A 16,390-nucleotide genomic window follows, 5' to 3' on the forward strand; every position below is an offset into this window, starting at 1 on the left:
AGAGAAGAGAGCGATACAATTATCACATACTGCTTTTTTGAGTGAGGGAGTTGGAGGGATAAATAAACATGTCATGATTGAAAATCAAAAGTTTCAATCAGTGTTTTTCTTCAACTTGAAGAAACTTTGGTTGTTAAAAAATGGTAGACTAATATTTTATTGGCACGGAAGTTCCAGAGAACTCGTCGAACAGAGCGAAACCGAATCGTCATCCTCTCCAACAACGTCTGGTTCGTTAAACCCAGATTCTGGAGACTCGGCGTCCTCTTCTTCTGTCGTCGCAAGGACTGGAGCAGAGATGATGATGCCTGATGATCGGAGACATTCGGGACGAGTTGCTCGGGAAGGTCCAGGAGTGGAGGATGTGGTAGTCTAAAATACAGAAAATAAGAACGAGGCTTTTTGTGGGATAGTAAAAGTAAAAAAACATTCTGGTTTCCTAGATTCGATTTTCATTATAACTCACAGGGATAGTGACAGGCACTGCTGGAATCTTCTTGTTGAAAACTTTGAAGAACCCCTTCATTCTACATCTTGAAGCTGTTGCGGCAGCTGCAGATGTTGGAAGTGATGCAGAAGAAATGTATCCAGAGGATGATGATGATGAAGATGGTCCTGCGCTTTCTGCATTAGCAAAAAATGGGTTCTCAACGACAATTGAGGAAGATGATGAGGATTCGAATGATGAGAACTCAAATGATGGCTCAGAAGAAACTGATGAAGAAGATGATGAAGACGCAGCTGGTGTTGAGAGACTCTCCCTTGAGCTTGGAGCAACCGGAACAATTGGAGAAGTGAAACATGGATTGGTGAAGTTAAGAATTGGAGTAGATGGAACATTCGTTTCTGGAGCATCAAAGCTTAATCTTGAAAGTTCAGTTGATGGAGACGGCAGCTCCACAACTGCTGCTCCGATTCTTGTAGGAAGTCCGAGGGCTTTCGGCCGATGGGGAAGGCCCAGATCCATTGTCATATTTCGCTTTCCATTCTGGTTAACTGTCACCGATGTTTCAGGTTCACTTGTAGAGGCTGATGCATCGGAAGATGTTGGTTGATCCGGCTCGCTAGCTGCTGATCCTTCAGATACGGAAGGGGATGATGGGGAAGGGGAAGAAGAGGAATCGTCTGCTGGTCCAGGGAAGACACAATGCGACGATGCACTCTTTGGAACTTTTGGCGGGCAAAGATCCGATGGCCCGTAGTAATCAATGTGGCGATGCGGTCTAGATGCCTGATCGTGGCGGAGAACGTGATCCTTAATAAGAACATTCTCGTACTCGAGAAGTTGTCCCATGAAGTTAAAGTTTGGTGAGATTGATGGACGACGTTCTTTGACGTATCTGGAAAAAGGCAGGATTAGATGATGTCAAACTGAGTGGGAGATGCTTACCTGTAAGCATCATCGCTTCCCAATTTCATGTATCTCATAATATACGAGATGCACAGAGTAGGGCTTCTAGAAATTCCAGCAAGACAATGAATCAGACATTTCTTTCCGGCTTTTCTGCATCTCTCCAGGAATTCATAAGCCATTGGGAAATAAGGTGAAAGCTTCTCCTGGTATGAATCATTGACTGGAATCCTCATAAAGTTCTTCTCTTCTTTGATGCAAACGGATTTTGGGCATGTTAATGACAAGTTGATAACGACGCTGATATCAAGAGCCTGGAAAAAATCCGTTACAGTAAGACTATTTTACTTTTTACCGCATTTTTTGAGCGGTGAATCATCTTTCGATTACACAAAGAGAAGAGGCACATGTCGCCTCTGGCAGTCAGTTGACCCCCGGGGAGGTATGTAAATAAACGAGAAGTGGGTGTCTTTTTCTATATAAAAATGTCGTCGGTTTTTTTTTCTGGAATTAAACTATGTCTCACTCACACGCGTGATGTATGTTGATGATTTCAGCACCGGTTATTATCACTTATCAAAAATCAAAAAAAAAGAGAAAATGAAGTTATGAAATCTTGAAGAACATCCTGGGAGGCACCCAACCACTAACCTTTAACATTGTCTCATCAAGAGAGTCCATTTGACTTCCAAGGTAGATATTTGGTGTGATTAGTGTGATTCCATCACCGCTTGGTTGGGATAGACATGGTTGGGAGATGCTCTGAGGCAGACGGGTCATACCTCCGGAACTTTCGCACAAATTCGGATATTGCTGTGCGAATTGTTTGAAGCCACCTGAAAAATGGGAAAAATGAGAAACATATAAAATAGAATTGGATGCGGACCAGTGTCTTCATTAAACATAAGTTGGGGCCTTATCCGGGTAACTACACAAGACGTCATTTTTGATTTTTTGATGAAATTGGGAATAGAAGAAGAAGAAGAAGGAGAAGAAGATGTAATCGTGATTGAAAGATGAATTTTCGAAGACGTTTTCCAGGAATATGTTGGACGACGACTAGACTATTATATCAATTACAGACCCTTTTATATTCAAAAGAGGAGGAGCCTCCACAAGGAAGGGAAGGAAATTATAATGATAAGAAATGATAAAGCGGAAGTTTTTGGAAGGAAGTTTACCCTTTTGGGAGCTCTAGACGAAGAATAAGAAAATGGGAATATGAAGAGAACTTATGGAATACTAACCATTACAAAACTGAATGTACATATATATGATTGTATTTATAATTGATGGAAGATGATAATGTGGTTGGGTTGCAAGGAACAAAAATGATTCATCATAAATGGGAGAAAGGGGAAGGACTGATATGTCTGATCGTTAATTTGTAGGGGGGACTAACACTACTGACTCATTTTTAGTGATCTCGAATTTAAAGAAGGTTGCGAATCGATCCCGATGAATGATTCAGAAGTCTCCAAAGAAAAATAAAGATCAGAGAGTTGGGTTACTGTAGTATGATCTTATTTCTCTGAATACCTATCTGGTGTTTGAGGTGTTAGCAATTTTCAGTATATTTTAAGAGTTGCTCTATTCCTTATACATGAAGAGCACACAAACGATTACTTATCAGTCATAGAAGAGACATTAAGGCTTTCATTGAAAATTAGAAAAAAAAGAGAATCAGAGAAGAAGAGGAGGATGTTTTCATTTTCTGATATAAATGGTTTCCAAGGAAGAGATGAACGGTTAGAGGAGGAGAAGTAGGAGGAGATAGAAACTCTTTTTTGTCACTTCTATCCCTCCACAGGTGGTTTTTCATTATATTCCCGCCTCTCTCTCTCTTCTCTCGATGACACATTGTGTTATTCCTTCTGCTCTCTTATTTCTCTATGTCCTATAACTATTTCTCAATGCGTCATCCGTCTCTCATTCTCTCTCCCAAATCATTCGGCGCCTATTGACGAAATGAGTCATCGATGACAATGTCGCATTCCGCTTTTTTTCTTTCTATCTTCTCCTACTCAAACTTGTTCAGGTATATTATATTTTCAGTGTGTTCTATCACCTTTCCATTCTTCGTTCTCTATTTTCCAATCATATTATTTTTGTGCACTTTCAGTTAGTTTTTTTTTGAGAAACAGAACGTCATACTACTGAACTCGAAGGCGGTGAACTTCTTGTTTTTGTAAATAGTTTTCTCCCCCACATTTTCCAAGAAATTGAACACAGAATCTGTGAGAATATGGAATACTGAAAATGAATGAGAACAGAAGACAAGGGGAAGAAAACAATGTAGAAGACAAGACAGAATGAAAATAACAAAAATGAGTCATTTTTCATATTACTAAATACAGAAACAATATAAAATTAGTGTGTCGATGTGCCCGTTATCATCTGATACTCTGATACCATCTGATATGGTCATAAAAGCGACTTACCACTGGTTGGAGAATTTGGACTAATTGGAGAAGAATTAGATGTTAACGTTGTGGTGGAAACTAATTGAAGTTTTAGTCCGAATTTTTTAGAAGGGAATACTGGAAGACAGGCAAGGGGTTCATCGTCAATCTCAGATGGCTCTTCTGGTAGAATCGTTTCCGGAATAATAGCGGATTTTGATGCCTTGGATGCGTTGTTCTGTCTCTTCTTCTTCTTATTCTTGGTCTTCTTTCTTTTCCGATTTTTACGGAACGCTTCGAACGGTTGACCAGCCATTTTAAGATTGAGTGAGACGTAAAGACGAGAAAAGTGTTGCTAGTTTCTCGACAAGAGAGCACTATAGCCGCTCGTTTGGAAGTCTTCAGAAGGAGTGAGAAGAAGGAGAAGAAGTGGGAGGAGGAGAGGGGACTAGAGAAACCAGAAGCTGCCTCCAATAGTTAGACAACTAGGCGATTCTCGAAATAGCGCACATTGCAGAGAAGTCGGATGAGAAAATAGAAGAGGAAGACGTCCGTCGTCATTGCGGCCCTTTTATGATCAATAGGATAGAGCGGAGGAAAAAGAGGGAAAAGAGGGAAGAGGAGTATGAATCAGAAAGGGCTTTGCGTGTGTGCAAGATGGAAGAAAAAAGCAAGAGAAGCGATGATGTTGCGGCGGGAGCAGAAGCAGTTCTGCAGTGTGTGATCTCTTCTCTGATTCCCTTAAAACATCAGAAAGAAAGGGGGCTCTGATTCATGTATATGAATCATTTATGATTGAGTTCAAAAGAGACACAAAATGATTAGATAAATGGAGAAAAAAAGTGTGCGAGTGTTTGCAAAGGGTATTTTTGTGATCTCATTTCTGTTTGCAGTCTTAAATTTCGAAACATCCTCATTTCCTGTAGGTAAGACTATACTGAAAACAATGCTGAAATTAGGAACTAAAATGATGACTACACAGACAGGGCTCCACAAAGTCGACCATTTCCAGAAATGATGTCTTCAAGTTTTGCAATAATTACATTGACTCATTTTCCATTCCTTTCAAGAAGTTTATTTCCAGCTTCAAAACGGCATAAAGCTAATCTAATCACTATACAATCTGACGTATCCGTTTCAAGAAGCTTATTGAGAATTCCATATATCCAGATCTTCGACCTCTTGCTTTCGTTTTGACATCGTTATGAGTCAGAGAGCTTCGAAGTATGATCACCGTACTCAAACTGCTGGCTCACACACCCTCTATTCACACGAAACTCGTTGAGCATGCCTCTAATTACGGTGCCTGGTACCCGTGGATTTGAGCAGAAAGAGACTATATCATCAGTGTCCCATGATAAAGGGGATTATGTGTATGAAACAAAAGGGAAAAGCTGCAAAATCTAGAATATCTGGAAAAGGACGAGATTGACTATGAGAATACAGCAAAGAATTGAAAGGGGAAAAAGAAACACACGGGCATCTTGTTGAGGGGAGAGAGCTTTTTTTGCCCTAATGTCATTAGCAAGAAAAAAAAAGAAGAGATGGGGGAAAAGAATCTGAATAGAATCTGAAATGACACTGCTCATCAGGATCTTTGGACTCCGGAACAAGTCAAAAACAGTTAAAGAGATAGGAATTGAGCTCAACTTCCTGAGGTCATGTGGATAACTAAGTTACAGCTAAAAGTACAATATCTATGAAGAGATCAGAAGACGTCAGCAAATTTTGACTACAAAATTTGATTTTTGACGTCTTGTAAAACTAAGAAATCACACCGGCTTTGTCGCACATAATCGAGAATTATTTTCTCTTGACTCATCGTGTGTTTTTTTGAATGGGAATGAAAATCAAACTTTACACAAATCTCCCCCGGATCCTCGAGAATAAACTATTGAATCGAAAAAAGTGGGAAAGATGAAAAAGAGTGGACCCCACCGAAATTCTCGAGTTCATTCGAATTTAAAAACGCTGTGCTGGCCACATGGACCCTCCGGAATTTTGACAAGAAGTGTCAGAAAACCGGGCATGTCATGTTACATGACGTACAACTATAACCACTCTCGGACACTTGATTTCTAGAGATTCATGAGAAAAGGAAAAAACATACCTTCTAGAACCATGACACTTCTGAATTTGTCAGTGTCTTCCAGTCGTTCCCGAAGAACTCGCATGATTTTGGCAGTGGATTCTGGAGCGTTGCACGAGGCGATTCTGGAGAAGATATAGTTATTTTCTGGTCCGAAAAAGAATTCAGAATACCTCCTCTTGTTGCCACGTGGCTTGTCTTCTTCGGCGTATAAAACTAAATCAAGCTTTTCGTCCATTTTCATGCAACCAGTCGAGCAGCTCATCAATTGATGGATTAGACAGTTGTCGTCAAGCTGCAAAATATGAATTTTTGGAACATTTTATAGCACATATGATAACAAAGATCGCTATTGTTAATTGGTCAGAGAAGAGAAGAGGAAAAACCGAGAGGGAATTTATTTATAAATGTATTGTGTGTTGTTTGTAAACTAGATCAACAGGAGTGAGCTGTTGATGCTGACCATGTTGACTCATTCATTCTCCCCGAGATGATTTGATTTTGAACTTCCAATCAGGTTACTCTAGAGTGAGTCAAGAAAAAAAACGGAAGAGATCAACATGGGAGCACTTTCTCACGGATCTTATTTTGCAGAAAAAAATGTCTTTGACAGCTTTTATCGAATTAATCGAACGGAAGTATGCGTCAATGTACTTCCAAGAAGAGGGCGTTGAGAATTTCAGAATACTATGAATACCTCATCGTTTTCAGAAAAGATATATCTTGTTTGTTGTTATGTTCAAGTATGGCGTGGCAGTGGGCGATAATAAGCATACACATTTCGTTGTTTTTCCCCTATGCCTTTTTCTATTTTTCAATATGAGTCACAGCTCCAACAAGGGTCCTATAGAATATCACAAAAACAGAAGACGTTGCCTCTTTTTGGGGTATTTTCTTTGTCTTTTTGTTCTTCTGTTACTTCTGTTTTGGTTATCAGTAGTAGTATGCCACTAATGATCAGATTGTGATGTTGCGATGGACATGTGACGTCAAAAGGGGAGACTGGGTTAAGATGAAGAAGGCAAGAAGAAGAAGAAGAAGATACTCGGAATTAGAAAAAAGAAAGATGAACGCAGAAGAAAAAAAACATGTGGTGTATGTATATTTGTAGAAGAGATTGGGGTGTGGTTTTATTTTGGAGCGAATAAAGCAAAAAAGAGAAAAACAACAGCAGGAAAATTCGGGGATTCAGAACACAGAGTCCTAGGGAAGTCAAAAATGAATCCGGAACTCGATTTTTCAATTGCTTTTTTTTCTAATCTAGGTCTGATTCATTCTTGTTTTCTTTTTTGAATGTCTAATGGGAAATTCCATTTCAGACAATGCAAACGCGTCAAACAGTCTTCTAGATTCGAATCCATGTGACATCCTAGATAACATATGAAACTCAAACAATCAAAAAACCTTATCAGTACTTTCCGAAATGTGACTTCTATTCGAATTTGTAAACTAAACTAATCAGAATCATTTGTTGTTGAACTATAAAAGTTTAGAAGGAATTTTCTAGAAAATTGTACACAGGGAATACTAAAATGACCACCAACACCACCACCGTAAATGCTCGGTTTCACATAGAATGACCATCCATAAGCAAAACGTTCGGTTTTTCTTCTAAATACCGCCCATTCTATGGAATATGGCTTGTGAGTCATGATGCGTTGCGCGGTACGCCCGGTGCGGAATGACGGACAAAGAATTAGTCACCAATGGGGTGTTTTTTGCAGCAGTGTAGACTAAGAAATGAATCATTTTTCTAGTAATAGATTGTGATTCATTGTCTCGAGGAAAACAAAACCCATTTTAAATTATAGTAGGTCGTTAGAAAGAAAGAAAATGAGTTGTCATGATCTGGTACTCCGGAAATTTTTTTGAAAAGAATTTTTTGCAATATTGGATTATGAAAGGGTCTAAGTATACATAGTCAAAAATTTCCGCTTAGTAACCGCTTTCTGAGTCATTTTATCGTTTTGAAATACCCCAATTTTCGTTTTTTCTTCAGTTTCGAAATGGAATGAGTCAAGCGGAATAAAATAGCCATCTGGATAGCAGATTGGATTTCTGAATCTTATGAAATCTACAGTATGACTTTAAAGGTTTCATAATGTACCTTTAACTCGTTAAACAAACGAAAAACTGGAAAAAAAATCAGATGACTAACAGTTACCCTAATGGAGGTTACTGTAGTAGAATAAATTCCATTGTGATGATGTCATTTTTTTTGAATTTCGTAAAGAATAATTATTTAAAAACGGAGAGAGAGCAGAAATCACATAGAACCGGGTACCGATGTTTTAGGAGTTGCAGATGTTTGTGTTTAAAAAAAAAACGAAGAAACACAAATCATGAATGATGATAGCAAAGACGGAAAGGATAAACAAATGGTGATAAGTCCCAATTACAAATAGTTTTTGATTTGTTTGAAAAGTTTAATGCTTTAGATAATATTGAAATTGGGATTTTTCCAGGGGACGTCGAGTCTCATGTTTCAGAATTTCAGAAAAATGCTTAACATTTTGAGGTCTATCGCTAGAAAAGGAAAAATTTCAAGAGAGGTAATCTAGACCTAAAAGAAATCGAAATGTTATGAAAAGTTTTGCATTCGCAGGAAGATTTACGAGAGTGACAAAAAATGATCAAATCATATCAAAAGCTGATCAAAAGCTGATTAGATCGTGAGATCTAGTCACCGTAATTATTTTATAGAAGGCCACCCGAACCGCCAACGTTAAGCCTTTATATTTCGGTTCCTGTAGTAGTAATCAAAAAGTAGTCAACTAACAAAATGTTAGATACAGTATCAAAAATATTTCGTCAGTTGACGACTTTTTAATATCTTTTACAGGAACCCAGATATATGTTCTCAGAGTTGGCGGCTAGCGTTTACGGTATCTTTTTTTGCTAATAGACTTTAGAAGTAAAGAATAAGAAATATATACCTCATTTCTCCTATCAGTTTCTGAAGTTCACCAAATATGAGTAATCAACAAATTCTTAAAATTCTCCAACCAGTTCCATCTGGTCCCGCCTGTTTGTCCAATATACCTAAATTTTGGTTCCTATTTGTACTAATAATATACGGAATTGACTTTAGACCGTTGATCTCTTAACGTTTCTAGTTCATCTTTTTCCTCTATTTTTTTGTGTTTCTCTTCCCTTTAATACCGTCTTCCTAAAGTGTTATGACGTCAATTGCGGCCTGGTGCGCCATTCATTTGGACAAATACAGAAACTAATCAATATAAAACAGAACAAAAAAATTGTGTGTCCAGACAAATAAAAATAGGAACTCACCTTGTTTTCAAACAGACGCCTTCTGATGAGTTTTGAGAAGAAGGCGTTCATCGAGTGACGTACATGAGACTCGTTATATTCTGTGAATCCTCTACAATCAACAATAAGTGTTGTGTCTGGAGCCTCACGAATGAGTGCCGCCAACCCGCATGAAGAGAGCGTGACTGTGTCGAGTACTGTCATATTCTGAAAATTTTGATTTTAAACAAGTGGCAGATGAAAATATGGGGTATATCCTAGTGGATCCTAGTAGGACTTCTTTAAGGTCAATTTGACCATCCTCTGCAATGAGAGGAACGGAATAAGAATTATAAAAGTTAACGCCTACTTGGACGCCAATCAAAGTGACGTCAAATTTGTAAAAAAAAGGGAAGAAGAAGAAGAAATGATCTGAGAAGATATATAACGTGCTGGGTAGGAAATTACTTGAAGAAACAAAGAATTGCAGAGGAGAAGGTTGAAGATTACCGAAAAAAAAACTAATAAAAGTGAGAAGAAGAAGAACCCATTCCAAGAGATGAACCACCATGATGTCATGACTACAGTAGGAAAAGAAATTTTGAAATTGTGTCTAAAATGAAATCGGAGAATTGTGTCCAAGTTACAGTACCAACGTCAGCAGTACACACAAGAACAGAGAATGATGTATAGGGAATGTAAAGAAATTATGATTAGCTGAAATTTAGAGAAATTTCAGAGGGGTATTCAGAAAGACAAAGAGGCGCTATAGGGTCGGAGGTACATAGAATAAAGGGGGCAGCCAAAATATTTAAGGAACGTCATCTGTTAAAAAATGGAAAGTGATAAGAGAATGGAAGCAGAGTACACTCCTTATATAGATATTTAATGAAAATTCGAAATATGTCATCATATGGTTTGAGTGACAATTATTTCGTAATTTCTTGCATGTCAAAACTTGACGATCATATGCGAAACTGTATGAAACGTGTGTGGTAAGAGTTGAAGAAAATTAGAGAGTGAAAGAAATGTTCTTTTTTTTGTTTTTTTTCTTCATCTGTACAGAAACTCCTCCCCTACAGATAGAGAAACAGAGAAAGACTGTCGTTTTGAAATAGACCGAGAAAGTGATGTCACTTTTTGGTGGAGAGAGAGAAAGAGACGAAGAGACGTAGAGACAGGAAAAAGAACATGACATTTTGATAGAGAGTGTGTGGGTAATGAGAGAGTGAAATAGAGAACACGACGGTTAAGAAAAGAAATGAATGGGAAAGAGATGGGGAAAGATAGTTGGTATGATAGATATCTGGTTCATGTGGTTTGTGCAATTTAGTTTGAAGAATGAATAAATGGGAAAAAATATTGGAATTTTGTAGAGCAGGTGAAATAGTAGAGGGTGGAGAATGACGGCTGATTTCAATTGTCAAATCGCAATTTCAGAAGCATTGACATTTTTATTTCAGAACTTCGTATTTTCAGATGACATGGCAACCATGTCAAAACAGAAGTTAAGTGACACAGAGTAATTTAAAATCGACATTTAGAAATCAACCAGAGAAGAAGACACATTTTGATTCGATTGGACGGTGGGTGAGACTGACGAAATATCGTGCGTGTGTGCGCTACGCATTTTCACTATTTGTACACTATATTGATCATAGAACCCATCAAAAAATGGAAATTACTGGAACTATCATAACCGTACTTGCTCTAATAGAAGCCCATTTTACAGTTGCAATTTGATCTCAATTATCTAGGTTCGTTCAAAAGATATCCAGAAGTTATCAACAGATAAATTGTTTATCATAAAATCACCAATTTTTATCAGTTGACAAATTTTTGATATCTTTCAAAGGAACGGAGATAAATGAGCTCAAAGTTCTGGGATGGGCTTCTAATAGAGCAAATACTGTATAATGAGTTATGGGTAAGGAAAAGGGTTGTGGGCCGATGAGATCTCAAAAAGGAGAGTTCATCTAGATGAAGAATAGAGTTGGATGGCACAAAGAAAGAGTGTTCGCAATATAAAGAAACTCATGATGGATTATTGTAGGTACTGGGTACTCTTACTTCCCTGACTATGAGTTAAGAAAGTATACGTGTAGGTGCTGCAGAAACCACTGGGAGTACCTTTTAGAAAAAAGGAAACTGGAGAACTATGAGTAAAAAATGCACATCATATTCATCTTCGATGACCATTCGCGTAACTGATGTAATACTAGAAATGTGCTCCCATGTGGCTGCCGTGCACAACCCATTTTTCAAACATATGTTGTCCCAAAAACGGGCGAAAAAGTTCCAAAGACCATGACGACATTTTTGCCACCGGACACTCGGATAAAAGACATCATAACTTCTCCGAAGGAGCCAGGTGATGCATGAAAGGACTTGAGGAGGAGATAGGCATTTCTACAGAGAGCAGGTGAAACAAACAAAACATTTTTTTTTCTGGACGCAGAAGGAGGATGTCAAAAATAGAAAAAAAAGGAGAGAGAGAGAGAGAGGCTGAGGTAATCGAGTTTTTTTATTCTCAAAGATTTAATTGTAAGATCAAACGAAATGGGAAAATCTTTCGGAACCGATGTCGCTGTTGCAAAACGTTCGAAACTTCTTTAGAAAAATGATGTCAATTCATTAAAAAAAAAAAGGGGAAAGGGACCAAAAAAACGGCATGAATAATGAGAAAATGATGTGGGGGAGGATGAAAAGAGCCGAAAAAAAAAACAAGACGTCTGTGGTATTTTTGAAGAAGAAGATTCTCAATCATCGTAAAATTCTTAAAATCTATTATATAGAGGGGAAAGGTCGAAATGATGGAGGTCATGAGAGAGTGGAAAATGTTTTGATTTCGTTTTGATTCATATGAAATTCAACTCGAAATCCTCGTGGGGAAGAAGAGGATGAGACTGAAAAGAGAGATAGTTAAAAATAGAAACGTATTAAAAAAAGAGGGAGTTATGATGATTTCATTTTGTTTTGCTATTAGGCTCCGAAAATGAATACAAGAAGGTCATCGAATGTTCTGATTTAGAGGAAAAAGAACAAGACGAGTAGATAAAAAGTATAATCATTCTAATGATGAATAAATGAAGTTGCGTCTCTTTCTCTCTCCGTAAAAACTAAATTAAGCTGAGCCGAAGGCGCACCAGCCAATTGTTTGAAGCGCCGGAGGTGAGTCAAACAGGCTGGTACTATATAACGGAAATTGCAATGCACAACTCTGTCATTTTCTTGTCAAGCGTCAGTTACAGTATAGAGAAGCCATTCAAAAACGGCTATCATTAACTTTTCCAGGAGACGAAGAAAACAACAAATCGTCGTTCCCAATCTATTCATCTGGAGTGGAAATGACGTGGAAAATTGAATGGAACGGAGGGATGAAAGTGACGTGAGAAGAGGGTGGAAAGGAAGTTGAAGACGAAAAAAAAGAAGAAGGGGAAGCCGATGGATAAAAGCCCGCTAGATTTCTGAATAGAATGGGAATAAAAGAGACAAGAATAGAAGAATATGGGTGGAAAAAGGAGAAGAAGAAGAAGAAGAAGAAGATGTGACGTAATATTTATGTTGCAAATATGGTTTGGAAATCTTGGAAAGATCAGATTGTGTCAAGTTGGATCAGAATTTAACTTTTCAGAATCTCGTAAATTTCTAGTTTATATTTTAAAATGCTGTGAATATAATTTTTATATACTGTCCTCAAGTCAAAATAATAAATATTAACCGTATTCCTTCTAATAGGAGCCCACCTAAACCGTCAAGTTGAGTGGGCTTCAGAAAAGTTCATAATAAAAAGAACAATTTGAAATGCTTAAAATGACTTCTGATGTTCTAGTCTACATAATTTCATTTTACTTTCTTGAAAATTACTGAACAAAAATTTCAAAAGTGTGGGAGAAAGAAAGCTGCTAAGCAGAAGGATTTCCATTAGAAAATCTGAGAAAATGACGTGTCTGGCTTCTTCTTTTTTCTCCCGATGGACCCAGTCTGTCGCAGTTGTGAAATGAATAATTGAACGAGGTATTTTGAAATCACCATGACGTTTACTTTCGCCAAACCTAGATATTTCAAAATTATTTTACGGATACTATTCCCGTAGTTCTTCCGGAGTCTGGCTCTCTATAGGAAGGTATCCATTACATGTCAAATTTCTACTGAATCAGCATAATCTCATCATCGTCAGCTAAAGGGAAATTATGATCGAATGGGACTAGGGGAAAAAATCAAAAGGAATCAGTAAAAGTGACGAAGATATATTATTCTTCTGCTTCTCTATTTTCTCCGAGATTTCTCCTGAAGAAAAAGAACTTGTGTTTGCAAAAAAAACTGAATCTTCTCGGCCGTAAATATTTACAAGCCGTGTGGCTGGATCGAAGGAAAAATATGTGGATATTTCTAGATTTTCAGATTTTCAGAGGTGATGAGACACATTTTTTCAGCAAAAAAAAAAGATAGGAGAAGTGATGGGATTGTGAATATGTCGGATTATCACTAAGAATGGATTTGGCTGATATTTGATAAAGGAGAAGTGAATCGTCATAACCCTCTATTGAGGGTGGGATACCAAAAAACGAATATGGGGTTTTCAATTAAGTTTGTTTGATGAAGCCATTTTCAAAAAGAGAAAATTCTGGAACATTTCTGGATGTTTAGGTCAAAGGTGACATATGATGTCAGTTGTTTTCTTTTCCCGTAACATTACACAAAAACATTCTTGAGAACTTTCCAGGTTTCCCTCATGAGGCATACACTAAGTAAACAAACATATTCAGCAATATAAATACTTCTTGAGAATACAGTAATCATATCGAAAGGGATTCCAAATAAAACGATGAAATCCATGAAAAGGTATTTTTCGGGTTCGAGTTGTCTCTCTTTTGGGTGACGAGTAGTGACGCCGAGTACTTCCCGGCCCTCCCGTTTCCCTCTTTTTTTTGCTCCCCATTGCTCTCATAGAGCTTCCACAGAAGTTTCGTCATCGTTGAATCCTGGAACGACGCAGAGAATTAGAGAAGGACCAAAGTGATGAGATACTGTGATAAATAGAGAGGGATAGAGAACACGAGAAAACTTAGTGAAAGAACCCGAAGCGTTCAAAGTGTTGAAGAGGGAAAACGGAAGAGAGTGAGAGGAAAAGTGAACGTGACGTGGTATTTCCTTCTCTAGACCCCCTAATCCCTTCTTGAATCCATCGTGGGTCCTAGTGAAACTGGACCTGTTGTGCCTGCCCCAGCTGTCTGTCCGGGTGTCCTTTTCTGTTTGCGTTGCGAAATTTTTTTTCAAAGGGAAACGAAAAATGTTTATATAAATTACATTTCGTAAAATTTCAAGGACGTTTTTCAAATTATCATGGACCACCCGGCGATGATGAATAAGCCGGATGTTTATAACGGATAGAAAACTGGAGGTCTTCTCTAGAAAATTCTGATGTGTGGGAGAAAAATATATATAGAGATAACAAAATGAAGGTGTGAGTAGGATGAATGGTGGCTAATTGATGCTGAGCCAGAGATCAACAATGGCAGTGAAGCATACTAATTTCACCATCAGACATCATAAGGATTTCAGATGAAGTTCTCAGAAATTAGTGATTCTAGAAAAAGAAAACAACATGAGAGTTCAGAAGCTCACTGGAAGACATCGTAGATTGACTGGGAGTTGTTTTTTTCAAGATTCGGATCACATTTTAATTAGTTAGATGAACAGGAGCATGCTCAGATGTGACCCCGATAAGGATATAAACAGATTTAAGCGGTTTTGAAGACGTCGCAGGTTATTTTTGATATTTGGGGTTAGAGAGTTTTTTTTTGGTTAAATTGACTGATTTATTTTCAGGGGACAAGAAGACGTCAGTTGAGATGAGAAATTGAAAAATTTAGACAGTGATTCAATCTGAAGGTGACTTTGAAAAAATTTCTACGTCTTCTAATTCGTCACGTCTAGGGCCGGGCCGGGCTTTTCTTCAGAAATTTCTCGGCCCGGATTTCCGAAAAAAATTCGGAGTGAGAAATATAAACAAAAAATCTCCCAAATGTTTGCAAAAAACGAAGTATCGTTTAAAAATCTCTGAAGTTTCAGAATTTTTTTTTCTAATCTTAAAAACCCGGGCCCACCGGGCCGGACCTGACCCTGATTCAATCATGATTTACACTAGCATAACATTTTTTTCAGCTAGTTCTGGCTATGAGATTAGTTCAAAAAATTCATATAATTTCTTCAAGGCCTTCGAACATTACCTTCGAACATTTAATTAATTCTCAATCCGACTAGCGTCCTCGGCCTACGACCGACTCCGCTAGGCGCGGCTGTGCCGCACAATTAGGTGGAATCAGATGCAGACCTTCGGACCTGGCTCAGTGGGATCAGTTGATCCAGGGTTCAGTCTGTTCTCCCTTCGCTCGTTCCGCTCGCTCAGGTCGAACAGACCGGACAGTGCCTTCGGCCCTGTAACATGAGAAGTTTCAAATCGAGTGGAATCGGTTGCAGGGCCTGCGGCCCTGGTTCAATTCTCTATCCGAATCAGGACTAAAAATTTAGAATCAGTAGATATCAGAAATAGCAAAACACCTGAAAAACGGAAACTTTAGTGGAAAGATACTCCAGGAGACGAGGGGGGGGGGGGGGGGTTCATTAGAGGCAAAATTTTCGAAAGATTTTTCACGATAATTTACTTTTGACAAAAATTTTAGCCAATTTTTCCCAAGTTTTTTGTGGTTTATGACCTATATCTCAAGAACCAGCGTACCTGGAAAAAATCTGAAAACAAAAAATGAAATTAGGGATCTTCTTTTATGGGGAGGCAAAAAATTAAATAGATCCATTCAGTGGTATTCGCGTACCAAGAGGTGGAAGCTGGACCATCGGAAATTCGAGCATTTCACTCAAAACCTATTAACCTTTACAATTTTCAAGCAAATTAAGTCATATTTTTTGTTAACATATCTATCCAAATTACGGATAGAATGGGAAAGCCGGATTATTGATTTAGGTCCTAGTTCGGCAGAAAAAACGGAATTTTTAATCGTTTTTAATCATAACTTGGTTCAGCCGGTTCTACTTTTGACGATTTTTGGTAACCGGATAGCCATAGAGATTTTCTATCGTTAAAAAAGAATCGTCTAAAACGGACCGGAACTGACCTAGTTAGAATTATTTTGAGAAAAGTTTCATAAAATGTCGAAAATGGGGGTACGTGATACCTACTCGATTTAAAGGATGAAGGTGGCGGAATTTTCGAACATTTATTTTTTTTTCAAACAATTTAAAGAACGGAACAGACAAACTGAACGCATGCCAACAGAT

General features: G+C 38.0%; 1 protein-coding gene across 1 annotated transcript; it reads right to left on the reverse strand.

Annotated features, from left to right (window-relative positions):
- Positions 1-156: 156 nt before the first annotated feature.
- Cbr-vhp-1 lies at positions 157-9,316 on the reverse strand (the record flags this gene model as incomplete). The annotated part of the gene is made up of 9 exons (XM_045242601.1): positions 157-372; positions 467-1,340; positions 1,391-1,665; positions 2,003-2,113; positions 3,099-3,194; positions 3,854-3,891; positions 5,864-5,967; positions 6,016-6,137; positions 9,134-9,316. The coding sequence occupies 9 exons, from the start codon at positions 9,314-9,316 to the stop codon at positions 157-159; spliced, it is 2,019 nt and encodes a 672-aa protein (XP_045092324.1).
- Positions 9,317-16,390: the final 7,074 nt, after the last annotated feature.

The sequence above is a fragment of the Caenorhabditis briggsae genome (genome assembly GCF_000004555.2).
Source record: "Caenorhabditis briggsae complete genome, chrII, whole genome shotgun sequence".
In the NCBI taxonomy this organism is placed as follows: Eukaryota; Metazoa; Nematoda; class Chromadorea; order Rhabditida; family Rhabditidae; genus Caenorhabditis; species Caenorhabditis briggsae.